At 44.8% G+C, this 18,387-nt stretch overlaps 2 protein-coding genes across 7 annotated transcripts; one reads left to right on the top strand and one right to left on the bottom strand.

Annotated features, from left to right (window-relative positions):
* Positions 1 to 1,776: 1,776 nt before the first annotated feature.
* RABL2B (RAB, member of RAS oncogene family like 2B) lies at positions 1,777 to 11,996 on the bottom strand. 4 transcript variants are annotated; one of them, XM_062579146.1, is made up of 8 exons: positions 11,830 to 11,996; positions 11,720 to 11,749; positions 11,406 to 11,485; positions 6,612 to 6,712; positions 5,395 to 5,506; positions 2,805 to 2,902; positions 2,477 to 2,560; positions 1,777 to 2,211 (listed from the first exon to the last, which is right to left on the bottom strand). In XM_062579146.1, exons 1-8 carry the CDS (start codon positions 11,940 to 11,942, stop codon positions 2,134 to 2,136), a joined length of 696 nt encoding a protein of 231 aa, XP_062435130.1. In that variant the 5' UTR covers positions 11,943 to 11,996; the 3' UTR covers positions 1,777 to 2,133. The 4 variants fall into 4 exon arrangements, with proteins under 4 accessions (XP_062435130.1, XP_062435139.1, XP_062435147.1 ...); XM_062579155.1 differs by having other exon boundaries at positions 6,612 to 6,691; XM_062579163.1 differs by lacking the exons at positions 11,406 to 11,485; positions 11,720 to 11,749 and having other exon boundaries at positions 6,612 to 6,691; positions 11,830 to 11,901.
* A 75-nt stretch (positions 11,997 to 12,071) lies between these two features.
* NME6 (NME/NM23 nucleoside diphosphate kinase 6) lies at positions 12,072 to 15,495 on the top strand. Of its 3 annotated transcripts, XM_062590710.1 has the most exons (5): positions 12,072 to 12,175; positions 12,287 to 12,389; positions 12,652 to 12,691; positions 13,175 to 13,335; positions 13,604 to 15,495. In XM_062590710.1, the coding sequence occupies exons 1-5, from the start codon at positions 12,086 to 12,088 to the stop codon at positions 13,768 to 13,770; spliced, it is 561 nt and encodes a 186-aa protein (XP_062446694.1). In that variant the 5' UTR covers positions 12,072 to 12,085; the 3' UTR covers positions 13,771 to 15,495. The 3 variants fall into 3 exon arrangements, with proteins under 3 accessions (XP_062446694.1, XP_062446785.1, XP_062446878.1); XM_062590801.1 differs by lacking the exon at positions 12,652 to 12,691; XM_062590894.1 differs by lacking the exon at positions 12,652 to 12,691 and having other exon boundaries at positions 12,085 to 12,175; positions 12,287 to 12,430.
* Positions 15,496 to 18,387: the final 2,892 nt, after the last annotated feature.

The following is an 18,387-nucleotide window of genomic DNA, read 5'->3' as shown; positions in this document are numbered from 1 at the left end:
CCACCCAGCAGTAATCCCTGCAGCTCCTCAGCCTGATACTCTCATGCCACTTGTGGCAATGCAGCCAAAGAATGGGGTACTCACTTCAGCACTGGCCACTGCCTACAAGATAGAATGACACTAGAGAGGTTCACAGCAGAATTCAACTTACGAAAGAAGTGTTGAGTCTGACAGGGAGCTGAGCCTAGTGACAGACTGATACCTGGATACAGCTTAACTCTTTCATTCCCTGGTCCCCAGGCCATAGTGAACTTGTGTGGTTGCACATGCATATCTAAGAACAAGCACATCCTTGTCCATGCATTACATCCAGCAGAACAAGCTTGTGCATACACTTCCATGTGCAAGTCATGTGCGTGTATTACAACTGGATCCTGTTCCAGATGAGCACACAGCAACAAGCAACATGGAAATGGGGTCATACAATAAATGCAGCAAAAGTGGGAGCCGTTGGGGAAAAAGCAACTAGAGGTAGATTGTTTATTTAGAAGACTAGAGCAGAGAAAGGGAGTGGTCAAGGTAGATGAGGGGGAAGTATAAGCACGGGCAAATGGAGAGTACGGGGGAATAGAGTGGCCAGTTACACAGACTGCTCACCTGAGCCTTGCAGCTAATCACCACAGTCCATGTTACCTCCTTTATAAAAGCTATTCCAAACCATTTTCTGTGTAATACTGCTCTCTTCCCTGTACATGTGTTGAGAGGCCTGAGTGCTAGCAATGGGAGAAGGGAACACAGGTCCTAGACGCCCATTGGCCTGAGAGCCAGCAGTTGGAAACACCCAGTGTCTAGGGCTGGCTACTGGTGGGATCCCTGTGTGTATGTGCAATTCACAAGCAAATGTCAAGTTGGACTAACACACAAACAAGGTGAGACCCACATCCGGAAAGGCCCAAGTTCTGAGCCAAAGACTAAGTAGCCTGGCATGTGGGCATGGATATTAGATGAGCTTAATACCCTGCTAATATTCAAGGGATCCATGGATGTGAGCTGCTTTTGAGTCTAATCCCCCCTCATGTGAGGGGGAATTTCTTCACTGTGAGAGTGACAGAGCACTGGAACAGGTTGCCCAGAGAGGTTGTGGAGTGTCCTTCTCTGGAGATCTTCAAGGCCCACCTGGATGCAACCCTGTCTACCATGCTCTAAGTGACCCTGCTGAGCAGGGGGGTTGGACTAGATGATCTCCGGAGGTCCCTTCCAACCTTACTGATTCTATGATATCTATGATATCAATTAAACCTAAGAAGTAAGGAAGCATGTTTATGCTTCAGTAGTGAACATCAATTATGATCAGCTGTAGAAGAAAAGGACAGGTCTATGTTCATGAGTGCTGTTTGTTTTAAGAGTGGTACCTTTAACAGTACCCACCATTTGTGTTCATCTGTTTTGCAAATCACATGAGTTGTGTATGTGTGTGCATGTTTGAGTATGTATTTGGCTCTCTGGAATAAACACTAAGCCTTTGGATCCACACACTGGAACAGCAGCAGCCATATCCATCAGGCTGGGATGGGAGAAACCTGGGCATGAGAGTCTACCCAATTCAGCTCTAGCAGGCCTGAAAAGAGAAATACCCCAAGTCCAGAATTCCCTGGATTTGGCTGCTCCATAACAGAATGGGAAGGCAAACCCAGAGAAACAGGGCAGCAGAGATCAAATGGGTAGAGAGAGAGGCAGCACTAGATGAGCTATAAAGCAATGGGGAGGGCTAGCAGTTAGACCTGTGCTTTGCAGTAACTGGACGGCCCTATAACAAAAGCACAGGACCCAAGCTCAAAGCTTTATAAAAAAAAACATTTAGTGTTTGTTTTCTCCAGTAAATACTACTAAAGCATCTTGGTGGGTACTCTTCCCTGCAGATCCGAGAGTGGCTCAGCTCTCCCAGCAAGCTTAGCCTCTAAGGAACATGCAGTAACCAGCAACCATATAGATATTATTGCCCTCTCCTTGACCGTGCTGTGCACCCGGTCAAGGAAGGCCATGCCCAGACAGTCACTTGCAAGAAGGGAAAATACCCAGCTGTTCACCAGAGTACTGAGTGCATGAGAAGATCACTTTCCTCTGTGAAGGCCAGCTCTAAATAACCCCCCCAAAAAAACAGGGAAATGAGAAACAAACTCAGGATCTGAGGCTTTAGGCAGATGGGGGTTTCTCTTCAGAGCAGCTCTCCTCTGTTTCTGACAAGTCCTCACTCTTCTGCAAGTCAAAGCTCTGAAAAGGAGCAGGACAAAAAACTGAGAAGCATGAGAGCAACAGCCACACTCTGCCTAGGGCAGCATGAGTTCTCCCAAGTGTTACCACCTCATCCACTCCAAACTAGACACGGGCAGCACACAAACCCCATAGTGTCACCAGTGTAAAGCATGCAAAGTTTCACCCTTTGGTGCAAGCTCTCAGCTTTCCCTGAAAGGAAAAAGGACAGAGCTGCTAATCACTTAGGAGAGGGAGGAGTGCAGTAAGCAGAGCTTTATCTTACCTCCAGCTCTTGCATGACCTCATCCATGAAATCACCTGAATTTTGTTTGTAAGCAACTGCCAGTTTGATAGCATCATTGAAGAGCTGATCAGAAGGAGAACGCTTGTCACTCAAAGTAAAGGATGCTGAGTTTCATCAAGATAGAGAAACTGTCTAGTTCCACACCCCAAGAAAAAAAAAACTTGGCAATAACCTATACCCACCAGAACCATCACAAGTAACCTACCAGAAGCGCTAGCCCCTTTTCTGCTCTCTGTGCCTACAGCAATCTCCATGTCCTTGGACTGTATTAGGCTCATGGACACTGAGCCAAATAGCCATGTTTTACCTTCACTACATTGGTACCATCTGCAGCAGACACGAAGTAAAAGGGTAAATTGAACTTCCGGGCAAAGTTGAAGCTTTTCTGGGTCACCTTCATATCCGCTAGAGGAAAAAAGAAGTGGTCAGTGAGACATCACTGTAGGCAGAATACCAACATATGCATGAGTTGGTGGAACATACGGAGACCAGAGCCTGATCTAGTTGTCAGGGCCTCCTCACTGCAGTGCAAGGTCAGGATGGTCCTCCCCAAGAGCCAGAGGGTTTTAAGAGTGACAGCAAACACTTGACAAGATGACACACAAAGGAAAGATTTTGTAACTTGTCCATAATGCTTGACTAAAATACAGACAGATCCTGATGTGCTATAAATGAATAATGCTTTGCAGCAGAAAACATCCCAGTTCACTTGCTGTGCTGCTTCTGTGAATGTTTTCCAGGTATATCCTTGTGAATTTTGCTATGTGCCCACATGACCTGGTTACTATTGCCAACACTAATCATGCCTCTCCCTCCATTTTGCACTATTTAATCATATCAGACCACTATCTTTATGCTACATCACCCATATTCCTGTGAGACAAGGATACGCTTATGGCATACAAATGACTATATTGTAATATATAGTCAACAGACAGTTAAGTCTGGCTACTCTAACCTCAGTAGATAAGGGGCCTTTTTTCAGTTTTGCAACAAATCTACAGCATATCTACAGGCCATGCTGGCACAGGAGTAAGAGCTCAAAGTTTTGGTAGAAAGTCTGTATACCAACACAGAAGGAGAATGACTCCAGACTATCCATTTTTTCCTCATGGAAGCAATAGCTGAATAGTTCAGAGTCCAAACGCTTGCCAGTGAGCACTGCCCAGGGAGCTGTTTCCTGCCTCCTTGGAGAAAGCAGGAAGCTGAATAAATGATTCTGCAGCCTGGAGCTGTGCTTAGAGTTCTAGGTTGATCATTTCCTTGTGCTGATGGAATACAGCAAACAAAGCAGGGCAGATGAGTCTCCTGGAACACTCTCTACTCTCACACAGAAAACAGAGCAGGATTCACCTACGCAGATACAGTGTCTACAATATGGGTTCCAACACAAGGTCAATTTGCCTTGGACTCTTTGTACAGTCAATGGATCCAAAGCTGTATTGACTCATCCTAGAGGAAAGTCTTCCACTATATAAGATCAATTATGGCCTAAAACCCACCACTGAACCAAATGAACTTCCACAGACTACAGTGGGAGCAATAACCCCTGCAATGAAAGAAGGTTCAGAGGAAATGAACACAGACAAGATGCCCTTGAGGGTCAGGAAGATGCAACTTAGTAACCACAACTGATGCACAGAGAACTGACTTCATGTTAACACAAAGAGGGGCAGAGGGTGACCTTTGTTTTATATAAGTAGCCATAAATTTGATGAAAAAAGTTTCTTTTCGAGTTGAACAAAGAATGTGAATGTCTTCCTGAGATTAGCCAGGCCAGCATGGGGGAAGTGTATAAGTGGCTCAGCCCAACATAGAGTATAAAACCTAAACACCTAACAAAGGAATTTTTGAAGAGAGCAACAGGCTGGAGCTGGCTTCATCCCACAGATTCCTTCCCAGCAACTGGGGATGCCCAGCATCGTGACAGTGAGCATATTACAGAGACCAGTAATAGCAATTGCACTTGTATTGCGATTTCAGTATATTACTGTATCACTCTGCTAAATCAAAAATCCCATGTAACATCAAATCTCTTTAAATTAAACTTTAATGTTAAACATTGCACTCTCCGTATATGTAGAATATCTAAAAGAATCTGGTCAGAGAGTATTGAATTCTGACAAGTGGGAGCCCAGACAACTTGTTCAAATAGAGACATCTATTTATAGCTGTGATGACTACTACCATGAACGTCAGGAGGGAAGCCCGTTTCTGACACTGTAATTGATAGGGAACAGCAGGAGACTGTGGACCTAAGGGGATGTAGTCCTCTCTGATGCTCAGCAGAAAGGTGAGGAATCAGGTGCTCTCACAAGATGCTGGAGACAGATCACAATCCAAATGACAGAATTAAAGGATGCCTAGCTGCAATCCCTAAGAGGAGGAGACAATCATCCAGTCATCTGTAGAAGGAGTTGAACAAGTTTACCATCAGGTATATTTAGACTCTCTACCACTGAGCCCCTTGGAAACCTGCAGGCCAAACCAGCAATACAAAGGCAGCTATGGTCTCTATCAGGGGAAACCACAGAATAAGTCATGCTCCTTTTTCAGCAAGAAATTCTGTAATTTTTGACTATGCACTACTCCAACCAGATTTTGGGTTCTTGGATAAAATGGGCAGCATGTGAAGGACAAAACTGGAAGCACATCACTTGAATAAACTATAAATGGACTGAGTTTATATTGTTAACTGCTAGTAAAACAAGAACAAGAGCTTTTAAGACACCATGAAAGGTCAGTAAAGGATCCAGCTATTCACTTAGTAAAACACAGCCCTAAGGGACTAATATTCAAGAACTCATCTGGACCAAACAGACAAATGACATACTCTACCAAATCAGGTCAGAAGAGAATCACATCATAACCCTGAGAAGCTGAAAATATATACTCACCATCAATTTTGTTGGCCACTACAATACAAGGAATCTCCGGGCGGAACTCTCTCAGCTCTTTGTACCAGCAGCTCAAGTTCTTGTAGGTGACTTTCCGCTGAACATCAAACACCTTCCAAAAAAGAACAAGATATCATGGGGCCTACAGCAAGGCAGCTTCTCATTAACCTACTGCACTGAACACTTGTATGGAATCCAGAATTTGCCCCAGTCCTATATTCTTCTAGTATTTCTTTAAGGTCACAATACTGCAAATACAGCAACTAAAAGGAACATCTGGAGGAGGGTATTCCAGATCTGAGGTAGCATTCCTTGGAGCCTCCTGACAGAGTCAACTACAACTGTTTAAGTAAGACATCAACAATGGAATCTGGCCTTTGTTAGAAAGAAAGAAAGATAAAAGGGAGAACATCTAGCAAACTTTTAAACATGCAGACACCCCTTTCTTGGCACTATGCTGGCAACACTGCCTGGGTTTCCTTTACATTCTTAGTTTGCACAATGACAAACACTCTATCACTCATGACAGTGAACAGCACTGAGAAAAATCTGTTATGCTAAGTAGAGCCAAATGTGAGGCTCCTCTAATTTAACCATTACATTAAAATATCAGTGAAGTTGACTGATGTTCACAAATAATAACAAATGGGGAAAAGTTTGAGTAACAGTACAAAGAAATCTAAGTGGGTTAGGAGGGAAAAAACAAGACTCATTTGAGCTGTTAATACAGGAAGCAGCAAAGTATGTGAAAACAGAAAGAGCAGAAGATCAGAAAAGCATGTCTTACACGGTGCCCCTGCAGAACATGTCAGAACAGTTTTGTACTGCATAATCCAAAAACCACATCACAGAGTAAGGAACGGATGTTCTTTCTCTCACACCACCTCTGGCAAGACTTCACCTGAAGTTGAATGTTCAGTTTTAGGTATCTCCTTACTGGAAACACAGTAACCAGTGTAAGGAAATACAGAAGAAAACAAACTCAGAGAATGTAGTAAGAGTGTCATCAGGAAGATAAAAAGAGCTAAACATTCCCAACTACACTGGTTTTATCTGGTGAGAGAAAAAGGAATGATATAGGAAAGATTTTTAAGCAACTAGAAGGGACAAAAAAATATAAGACAGTATAAATCTGAAAAGTAACATATAAGCCAATGTCTAATGGTACTGTTATCAGTCAAAATTCCACCAAATCAGAGCTGAGAGACTACCCTTACCATGATACAAGCATGAGCCTTATGGTAATAGGACGCATGCATGCTCTGGAACCTCTCTTGTCCAGCTGTGTCCCAGAAGTCTGTAAGACAAAAAACAAGTTCTGAATGACATGACTTTCCAAGGTCTGTTCCCTTCACAATCTACATCCAAAATGCAAAGCCTAGCCCATCTACACTGGGTTACAAATAGGTTTCACCTCACCTATTTGAGATATTCCACGAGCAAGAGATTATGCAAAATTAGAACCTCTTCACAGCTAGGCTTAGCTAAGAGTTGTGCTGACTGGTTACATGGACACTCAACATTTCTATAAACACACTAGCAAAAGAAAAATATCAGTAGATAAGACAAAGGTGCAAAGAGCGATAATGACGTATGGTACTTAGTCGCTAGAAATGACAATAGGACACAATATCCAAACAATCTGAGATAGCTTGATTTCTAACACAGTAGTAAATAGCCAGATGCCTGCCATGAGAAGTGCTCCATCTCCTTTCCTAGACATCTTAGACAGTTTACTCCTTCCAGAAGCACAACCAGTTCTAAAATTAGGAAGGGTAAGTAAGTTAGCCTGAAACAGACAGGTTCCAATCCATTAAATATCTTGTAGACTATGCCTATATCATAAAGCATACCTGAACAATTATCAGCATTGTAGTTTTATTCCTGCTTGTGTGCCTCAAGTAGAGATCCTCTGCCCCTCTCTTACTGGATCTCAGGGCTAAAATTTGTGTCTTAATTATTGTAAAAATTCACACAGCTTCAACTAAGAACCACCAGCTGTAGTTATACTTCAGTCAGCTAGACTGAAGCACATTGCTCAGCCTAAAGCCAATTATGCCATTTGCCTTAGGATTTATTTTGCACTCAACTGGATTAGTTTCTGACTGGATACTATATCAAACTTGCAGGGTAATGACTTCTTAAACTGCCCAAAATATAGGTAAGCACTCATCAGACCACACTTGCATTCATTCTGGGTAGTTTTGCTTAGCTTCTAAAATTGCCCAATCCTTTTAACATGCCATTTCAGAATTCTCACTTACAGGGAACAGATAGAGGTCAGTGGCAATGACCTATGAATGCCAATAAATTAACATCCCAAAATAGCAGCTGTCATGAGACTACTTGCCATGGCTTACTGAAAAGTACTGCTCCTTTCATTAGTAAATGCTCCATATCTGGCCTGTGATACCCCATGTCACTCCAAAAAATGAGACTTTATCAGACTTTAAAATCCTGAAAAAGTCAGATTCACAGAGTAAAGAAATATACCACATTTGAATGCAATCCTAACACTACCATACTGAATCTGACAATGGCCACAAGGAATAGCTCAGCAGAGGAAAAATTAAACTAACAAGGGAAGTGATATTTCTCAAATTCGGGTTTTGAAGTCAGATTATCTGCCTTTCTGAATCCTGACTTACGACAGGCCTTCTCTGCAAGGTAGCTTGGGTGATCAGAACTTATGTTCATAAAAAGTGAAGCCAGAAGTCATGTAAACTCTCTGTATAACGTAGACCAAATGAAGTACTTAAACTAGAGCTGATTACCTAATAAAGAATTAATTCCCTAATAAAAAGAAGGCCATGATACATGAATTCATGCTTTGGCAAGTTGTCTCAATAGTTCTCTCATCTTATTTTTTACCTGAGTTTTCCAAAAGTCAACTAGAGCTTGTTAACATTGCTTGCTAAACTAAGCATCTTTTCATTTCAAATTCCTGTTCTCTCATATCTCACCTTATCACTTCTCCTTGAGAAGCAAACTAGACTGAGTTTCTCATCATTAGGCCCTCCCCCCCCCCTTCATCAATTGCTCTCATGGCTTTTCTCTGAAAAGTTCGCCATTTCATAGAAGCATAGAATCAGTAAGGTTGGAAGGGACCTCCGGAGATCATCTAGGCCAACCTCCATGCTCAAGCAGGGTCACCTAGAGCATGGTAGACAGGGTTGCATCCAGGCGGGCCTTGAAGATCTCCAGAGAAGGAGACTCCACAACCTCTCTGGGCAACCTGTTCCAGTGCTCCGTCACTCTCACAGGGAAGAAATTCTCCCTCACGGTCAGGCAGAACTTCCTGTGCTTCAGTTTCTGCCCATTGCCTCTTGTCCTGTCACATGGGACAACTGGAAAGAGTTTGTTCCCATCCCCTTGATTCCCTCCCTTCAGGTACTTACAGACATTGATAAGATCCCCCCTCAGTCTTCTCTTCCCCAGGCTAAACAGGCCCAGCTCTCACAGCCATTCCTCATAGGACAGATGCTCCAGCCCTCTGATCATCCTCATAGCCCTGCGCTGGACTCTCTCCATTAGTTCCATGTGTCTCTTGTCCTGGGGAGCCCAGAACTGGACACAGTACTCGAGATGAGGCCTTCCCAGGGCTCAGTAGAGGGGCAGGATCACCTCCCTCAACCTGCTGGCAACACTCTTCCCAATGCAGCCCAGGACACCATTGGCTTTCTTGGCCACAAGGGCATGTTGCTGGCTCATGGTCAACCTGTCATCCACCAGCACTGCCAGGTCCTTCTCTGCAGAGCTGCTCTCCAGCAGGTCAGCCCCTAGCTTGTACTGGTGCCTAGGGTTATTTTTCCCTAGGTGCAGGACTCTGCCCTTGCCCTTGTTGAACCTCAGGAAGTTCCTCTCCGCCCAACTCTCAGTGTCTTTACTGAATCACAAAAATAAGAAGTAAACACAGCCTTGCAGTAGTGATTTCAAAGAGGTGTCTTAGGGTATAATTTCAAATTTGAGACAGCTATATGATTTTTTTAATTAATGTTCTATTTTTACCTCCAAATTTCACATTAGCTGTTTGGGACATAGTCCTGTTTTGAAGCTCATATTTAGCTAAGTACTGTTTGTCATCCTTCTTGTCTCCCAGGATGGTCTCTAATTCTACTTATGAACTTAAATAGAGCAGTATTAGAAACCGTATCAGCTATCTTTATCAGTTTATTACTGAAATCATTGTTCTAACCAAGTTAGCAACAATAAAACTGCAAAATAGATGGGTGCTGCTCTGCTATATTTAAGACATTAGTTATTTAAGAACTGCAGGATTTCTTCACTCAAAGTAATGATGCACACTGATAAGACTGTTGAAGAACTATCTCTGTTTTTGCAAACTGCATTTCAAATATGAACCAATTGAACAGAATTCAGAGGAAGAATCAAGACTGACAAAAGATCTAGAAAACATGCCTTATGAGAAAAAGCACAGTAAAAAGTGAGGTTGTTTACCCTGAAAGAGGTGATATAAAGGAGAAATGTTCAGTGTTCAAACATGCAGAAAGCTGGTGCAAACAGAAACGGAAAAAAACTTTTTCAGTGTTCAGGAAAAACAGGAAATAACAGGTTTACCTTAAATAGAGAAGATTCACATTAACTATCAAGGAAGACTTTCCAACAGTAAGGACAGTGATACATTGGAATAGATGGCCTAAACAGTCTACCATTGGAGGTCTTTAAATAGACAAAATAGATAAATATCTTTTAGGAGTGACATAAGTAAAGAATTTTCCTGTGCAGAGTGATGTGCTAGATGACATCTTTCAGTTCCTTCCACAGCTGCGATGTCTGAAAATGTAGAAATAATTGCAATACAAGCAGTGATATAGAGCATCAACAACAGAATAAGATTATGGTTTTCTTGAATTTCTATCTGCAACACACAGAGAATAATACTGCGCCGGCACAGATAAACAGACTAACAGGTAAGATGCTTGTAGTTCCTCAAAAAACTAACAGAGGTTGACATAAGACATGTGGTGTTTTGTCATAAGAATATACAGGCCGGACATATTCAGAGAAGAGACTTAAACTCTGCAAATTTGAAATATAGTATTGGTACATACACCTGAAGTAATTAATCAATTAAAAACATCTGATAAAAGGATGATCAATAATAGGAAAATTGTACTACAATGTTCTAAATTAAAAAACAGAAAACTAAGAACACCTAAAGTAGATCTATGATATGGATTTTTAGAATTCATGCTGGTAGGCAGCTAAACGCCACTGTAGATTGTTTTGTAAAGAGTATTATTACATTGTTATTCTTGCTTACTATATCAATAGAGTAAAGGAGTCTGAAAGCACAGTTTCACACTGCAGCTAAAAACAATATAATACCTAGGTCTCAAAATAAGAGCAGGTCAGTTCTCTACTCTTCTTTCTTTTGTCTGTGCATTCCCACCTCCTCCTTTTGCCAACATCAGTGCTTGTTAATGAAACATTTCAGCAGCCCAAACAATCAGAAAAGCATTCATTTATTTTGCAAGTAGTTAATATGCACTGTTAGCTTCCTGAACTGGTTTAACAATGGGCAAAACCAGTCCTGGTAATGCTCCCTAGTGGTAGACAGAGAAATGGGATGGCTACTGTCATGAGCAGATCTTAGTTTCATTATGAGGCTGCATCCTGAGCAATAAGCACTGATTGAATCAGTGACTAACATAACCAAATAAGGATTCTTGCAGTACCTACTTTTACATGTATTTAATTTTGGAAAAGGAAAAGGAAAAGGAAAAAATCTTCGGCATGCTCGTTAAGTCTAGCATTACCTAGAAGTACCCCGGAGATAAAAGATTACTGCCTAATGGTTGAACACTGGCCCCTTCGTTCCCCATTTCTCTGCCTACAAGCCGCTGCTTGGCTTCCTCTCGACCACCGCAAGGTGCCCCCCGCCGTGATTCGGGGCCCCTACATCGCTGCGTCTGTGGGCAGCGCCCTCTCCCTCTGCGTACGCCCGGCCGCCCCCGCCCCGCGGCGGACCGGGCGGGGCCCCCGCTTACCCACGACGACCGGCTTCCCGTCCACGCGGGCGCGGTGTTGGTAGAGCGTCAGGGCGAAGGTAGAGAGCTGCTGGGGGCGACTACGCCCGCGTTAAGGAGCCGACGGAGGAGCACGTCCCTCGCCTCGCAGCGGCCGCCGCCGCCCGGGCGACCCCCACTCCGCCCGGCCGGCTCGCCGCGCTCCCCGAGTCTGGCCGCGCCGCGCCCCCGCTCGCTCCCGCAGGCCGGGCCGCGGCAGCGCGGGGCCGCCTGGGGGCAGGCCCGAGCGGGCGGGAGCCGGGGCGGCCCGGCGGCCAGGCGCTCCCCAAGGATACAAGCCGTCGAGCAGGAACCTCTCCAGCAGCCTGTGGACAGAGCACCGCACAGCGGTTAGGCCGCGGCGCGCCGCCAGGGCGCCCCGGCCGGCCGAGCGGCGGCCACTCACTTGGACTTGCCCACAGCGCTGTCGCCCAGGCAGATGATCTTCACGGTCTCCTCCGCGCCGGCTGCGACCGAGGCCTCATCCCGAGCCTGTTCCACCGCCGCCGGACCCGCCATGGCCCTGCCGCCGCGTCCGCGCTGCTACGCGACAGGCGCAGGCGCGGCCCTAGCCCCGACCCCGCCTCACGGCCGCCCCATGGATCCACCCTGCTCCCCGCCCCCAGCGTCCGCCGCGCGACGGTGGCCGGCGGGGCGGTGCCATGGCGGTGGCGGGGCGCGCGGCGCGGCCGCTGCAGCTGACGCTGGCGCTGCTGAAGCCGGACGCTGTGGCGCACCCGCTCGTGCTAGAGGTGAGCGCCGGGGCGGCGTGGAGCACCCGGCCCGGCCCGGCCCGGCCCGGGGGTCCCCAGTGGTCCCCGCTGATCCCTGCCACCTGCCCAGCGCTGCTCCTCTGCCCGCAGGCCGTGCATGAGACCATCCTCAGCAACCGGTTCCTCATCGTGCGCGCCAAGGAACTGCGCTGCGGACGGGAGGACAGTCGTCGCTTCTACCGGGAGCACGCGGGTAGGCCGGGCCGGGCCGCCGCTCCTGCCGGGAGCACGCGGGTAGGCCGGGCTGGGCGGTCAGGCTGCCACTTCTACCGGGAGCACGCGGGTAGGCCGGGCCGGGCCGCCGCTCCTACCCGGAGCACGCGGGTAGGCCGGGTCAGGCGGTCAGGCTGCCACTTCTACCGGGAGCACGCGGGTAGGTGGGTGCACCAGGCCAGCTTGACTGCCCAGAGAACAGGGCTGAGCAGGCCGTTACTCGGCCTGTTTTTCTCTTGCAGGGCGATTCTTCTACCAGCGACTGGTGGAGTTCATGGCCAGGTACTTGCCAGACCTGTAGCTGTGCTGGGCATGAGGAGGGAGCTCACTTCATTTTGCAGGTGGACTGTTGTCTTACTCAAGGAAAGCCCCTGTATTCTGAGGGATCTGCCAGCAGGGCCTTTAGCGTGGGATGTCTCTCTCTAGGAGCTGGTGCTTGTGGTGTATTGAAAGTGAAGGCTCTGGGCTCAAGGGCAGGGAAATGTCGGGAACCAGCTCTGCTGTGACAGTAAAGTATTCAGTGAAGTAGCATTCCCATAGGCTGTGGGTACCACCCTCTAGGAGAAGGTGCTTAAAGCAAAAGCTTTGCTTCCAAAGTGTGGTCTTATTGTCTGGTGTCATGACTGGCCTATATCTCTTCCCACCAAGCACTACATGGAACTTGCACTTTCTTGCTGATTTGATTTTGCTGTGTTCGTAAGAATGAAGAAGCTATGCCCTCCTGTAACTTTATCTACCTCTGATTTTCCCTGGTCCTTTTCTCAGCGGCCCCATGTGGGCTTATATCTTGGCTCATGAAAATGCTATCATGCTCTGGAGATCCCTTATGGGACCCACCAAAGTATTCCAAGCCCGAAATAGCATGCCGGACTCCATCCGAGGAGCTTATGGTCTTACTGATACCAGGAATACCACGCATGGCTCAGGTAGGCTTATTATCCTTCTTGGCTGAGTGTTGGGTAAGGACTGGAGCTCAGTGCGGGTGAATGATGGTATTTTCTCTGTCTTTGCTCACTTCCTGTTTTGGGAGTGAAAGTTAATGATTTGCTCACTTCTACATTATCCATTTGCTCCTGTCTTGTGACACAAAGCCTGGTACTTTGCTGTACATCTTCAACTTCTGCCCTTCCTTCAGGGCATAGTGTGTTTGAGGTACCTCATTGGTATCTGTTTCCTTTACCTCTATTCTAACAGATTCACCAGCATCAGCCAGCAGAGAAATTGCCTTCTTCTTCCCAGAGTTCAACGAACAGCTCTGGTACAAGCAGGATGAGCCACATCTGCGCTGTGGGCAGGTATATTACAACACAAAGGAGCGTATCCACTGCGTGTTCAGGGATGAAGAAACAAAGTTGACCTGAGTTACCTGGCAGTATGGTTTGCTGAGCAGGATGTAGCTACTACCCGCACTGTTTGGGTCAGCCCCATGACAAGACTGAGAGCCATGACACATTTTGAGGAGTGTATGGGAGAAAGACATAATACACATTACATTGTGCTGTCTGGGATTATCTTATTTATGCAGCATAAAGACACTGAGGCACTTTAGAAAAACTATCTATTGGTAGTACTCCAATTTGACAGACACCTAGACATGCAGTTCACAAGTCTTAATCATCTATGAGTGTGCTTATTCATCTATGAGTGATGCAGGTGACTTCCTCAAAGGACTACTTGGGAAAGGGGCTGCTAGTTCTAGGCAGTCAAGGTGAGTGGCTTTGTTGATAAGAATAGGCCCCCAATTTTTGACACCTGTTCTATTCCCACAGTCCCTTATAGAGAAAAGAGGAAAAAGGAAAACAAAAATGTAGCAGTGATTTTATTAACTCTTCTGTCCTTGCCTGCTTGCATCCAAGCTGAGAAACAAGGTTATCTTTAATCTTGTATCATGATTCAAATTTTAAGGTTCCGGTGGAAGGCATAGTTAGAAGCTATTCTCAAAGAGAAAGCAGCGTATCCTATGTTTGCTTTAATCTGGGCTGACAGGCCTGCAGCAAAGCTTCTAGAGAAGTTGTAGAAGTCCTAGAGGTAGTAGGTAGATGGTAATCCACTGTCTGTGAAGGGTCTTTATGTTGTGTGCTTTTGGATTGCCTGGAGTATGAGATACAATAGTTCCTGTGAAAGTTGACAATGGTTATTAGGGCTATGGATGTTATGAATTCATATTAAAAGGCCGGAAAAGATGCATTGAACTTCATTGCACAGATGCTCTAGAAGTTGCAACAGGAGTTCTTTACATTAAGCCTTATAGCAAAATATCTAATGGCAACTCAAAGACTTCATTGCGTTTGGACTGACTGGGCATTGCAACAGTGATTTTTGTATCCTTTACAAATTGTATTGACAAAGTGTTCTAGTCATCCAGATAATTGATAAAATTATTATATGCTGTATGAGAACATGGTTTTAAGGAACACTGCAAAATTCTACCATTCTTGTTATTATCTTCCTGTATGCTGCATTTTGAGGTCTGTTCATACGCGAGGTTTTTAATCCATTTGAACTGTGCCATGTGAGTTTCTTACAATACTAGTTTTTAAACAAGATTTCATGTTGTACTGTGTGAAGTTCTTTTAGATAATTTCAAATTCACCTTATCAATGAAGTAACTGTATTCAGTAACAAATCAGTATTTGTAACATACTTGGGAAAGGAAGTTTGTTTAACTGCATTCTCTGAAGTTTTGCTTAACTGACATCAATGATACTGGTCACTAAAGTTTTGCTGATTGAGTGTCCAATTAACTAGTGCATTATTTGCATTAAATGTATTATTTTATCACAGACCAACAAACCAAAGGCAATTTAGTCTCAACTAGTTCCTTTAAGACAATTATGTGGAAGGTTGGGCATCTTAATTGAAAAAATGTTTAATTATAGGAAGTGCTGCCATATAGCTTCCTTTAGGAGATGTATTAACATTTCTGCGCCTTCCTTATCATTATATAAGATTAAATGCAACCCTTATTTTGATCCAGATACAGATCAAAAGGATCTGGTATATATTTCTGCATTTTTGCATTCATTGCCGCTTTTTTTTCCCCCCACCAGCAATATCAGCAATAAAGATGGTGGATCTGTGCATGATCTAGTGTGCATTAATATGGGTTTGAAGTTGTGCTGTCCTTAATGCTACTGCTGATTGATATTTTATTGCTTCCTGAGTTTCTCTTAAGTTGCGTGTGTTGTCCTTCTAATTAGTAATCCTTACTATTTCTTCTACATTTCTACTCCATATTCTATTTGTTTCTTCTTTTTTTGGATGTTGGTTTGGGATGTCCTTAAATGATAATTCCTGTTTCACGTTTTTCACTTTAAATATTTATTTTCCAGATACAGATCAGATTACAGTTATTCAGGGAAAGTGGACCATTTAAATTTCTATATAAATAGCATTGGCTGGTGCCACAGTTTTTTCACAAAATACTTGTTATCAGTCACAGTCACCACTGCTTATGTGGCTGTCAGTTAAGTCAGTTGTTATTTTTTTGGATCACAAAGACTGTATCTTAATAGAGGTTGTCGCAACAATGCAGTCATATTTCTGCAAATGAGATGTTTGTTTCACAAAACAGAAGATGTTCTGTGAACTTCATCATGAAATCAAATATTGAAATATTTGGTGTGAAATGCAGGAGTCACTGTGTCAAAAATTGCTTTTTAATATCTAAGGAGGTCTTTGGTTTTATGACATTACAACAGATGCTATTTTGAGGACTTCTAAAAGTATTCTTTCTTTTCCTTATAAGAGCTCAAGAAATGGTTTGGTTTTGTTTTTTAAACTACTTTTGTAGGGACACTAAGCATCTGTTTTGTACATGTGCCTCACTCCTATGATGAATCACCTTTGATTTTGCAACTTCCAGTGGTTTTCATTTAAAGCAACTTCTTGCATCCTTTCTCTCTTTTCTCTTCTTGCTCTGCCCTTGCCTGACCCCAGTCTGTTCTTATGGAACAAGTTGAAACCATTGATGGGGCTTTTTTTGGCATGTGTCATGGAGGAAGTGTTTTGGTTTGGTTTTAAACACTTGAGTCAAACCTTCTTAAGAACGTTCAAAGACTTCTTAAGAAGTCTACGTAATTAATGCCTGGTATGTGCTATTTCTTCTCCTTCATAAGGATTTTTCAGTAGCACTTGGTTATCATTTGGGTTCCAAACATCATGATGTAAATAATGAAAGTAAGTTATCTGGTTGCCATTTGAGTTTGAATTTATGTCTGATGCTGCAAGATTCACATACATATTTGGCATTTGTTCTCTTGATTCCTGTCCTCTTACTGCTAAAGCTCCAATGCCTTGTGCTGGTGTTTTCTCACCCAGAAAGATGGTACCCAAATACTAGACTCAAGGATATTGAACCATACAGTTTTGGCTCTCCAGAGGAGATTCTCCAGTACTTTTTAGAAACACCACAGTCCTGTTAACATAATTTATCCAATTAATTGCTTAGCTCCTGCTCTCTTCGCATTTGAAAAATAGGTCAGACTTCTGAAGAATTCTGCTAGAATCTCATTTTCTCTGGAAATAAAAAGCAAGTCCCATTAAATAAGATCAGGAAATGTGGGTTAGATGAGTGGACAGTGAGGTGGATTGAGAACTGGCTGAAAGGCAGCGCTCGGAAGGTGGTCATCAGTGGTGTGGAGTTTAGTTGGAGGCTTGTGGATAGTGCCGTCCCCCAGGGCTCAGTACTGGGTCCCATCCTGTTCAACTCAGAGAAGACTGAGGGCGGATTTGATCAATGTCTGTAAGTACCTGAAGGGAGGGTGTCAAGGGGATGGGGACAAACTCTTTCCAGTTGTCCCATGTGACAGGACAAGAGGCAATGGGCAGAAATTGAAGCACAGGAAGTTCTGCCTGAACGTGAGGGGGAATTTCTTCCCTGTGAGAGTGACGGTTGCCCAGAGAGGTTGTGGAGTGCCCTTTTCTGGAGATCTTCAAGGCCCACCTGGATGCAACCCTGTCTACCATGCTCTAGATGACCCTGCTTGAGCATGGAGGTTGGCCTAGATGATCTCCAGAGGTCCCTTCCAACCTTACTGATTCTATGCTTCCATGAAAATTTAAATTTTTAGCTTCAACAACAGCTTGCAGAACTCACTTCTTGTCTTCTAGGTGTTACATGAAAATGTGGAAGATGGGGTTTGATTATCTGGCATATTTTGGAAAGAAGAAGACCAAAAAAAGAGTGCAGTGAACAGGCAGCAAACAAACGCAGCAGTTTGCGCAGCAGTGTCTGGGCTCTGCTTAGCAATTTTGGGGAACCTGTTGGAAGTTGTGGGGGCTTTCTGGGGACCCCTGTCGAACTAGAGGGTAATTGCTGCTAATAGGAAAGGGGAGCTGGCAAGGACAACTGCAGGAGGCCTTAACTTCTCCTGGGAGAAGCTCTAGCTGGCTGTAGCTGCTCCTAATGAGCCCTCTTGGTTGCCCCTGAGTAGAGGGAGTTGAGGCCTTTGATCCAGTTGGCCCTTGATTAGAGTGGGTCAAGCACCCTGTGAGTCAGTACTAGGGACAGGCCTGTATGAGAGCCAGGCCTAGAGCACAGTGAACAGCGACCAGAAGCAGGAGTTTGTGTAGCAGTTTGCACAGCTGGATGCAAGAAGGCAACTTCAGTTTCCAATCTTACTAGTGTGCACTTCCTCAGACATGGTCATGACACTCCACAAAGCACATTTGCCTGTAGCTGTTGGAGTCACTGCATCAGGTGTGTCAGAAGCTTCAACCCAGACAGACCCTCTGACAGCAGATGCAGCTGTACAGGAGTGCTCGGGGCCTCTCTGTGCGGCCTGGGCTGAGTCCTGCAGCAAGTGTGCTGCTGTTGATGAGTTGTGTCATCACGTAAAGGAGTTATGGGAGGAAGTCAGTAGGCTGTGTGGCATCTGTGAAAATGGGCAGGAGATGGACAGGGTGTTCCCTGAGACCGTACTGCTCCAGGAGTCCCAGTGCCCCAGAGCAGAGGAGTTGGTGGAGGGCTCTGTGCC

The sequence above is a fragment of the Rhea pennata genome, chromosome 1 (assembly GCF_028389875.1).
Source record: "Rhea pennata isolate bPtePen1 chromosome 1, bPtePen1.pri, whole genome shotgun sequence".
In the NCBI taxonomy this organism is placed as follows: Eukaryota; Metazoa; Chordata; class Aves; order Rheiformes; family Rheidae; genus Rhea; species Rhea pennata.
Note: the sequence above shows the minus strand (reverse complement) of the source record. Positions and strands in the feature narration are given on the sequence as shown.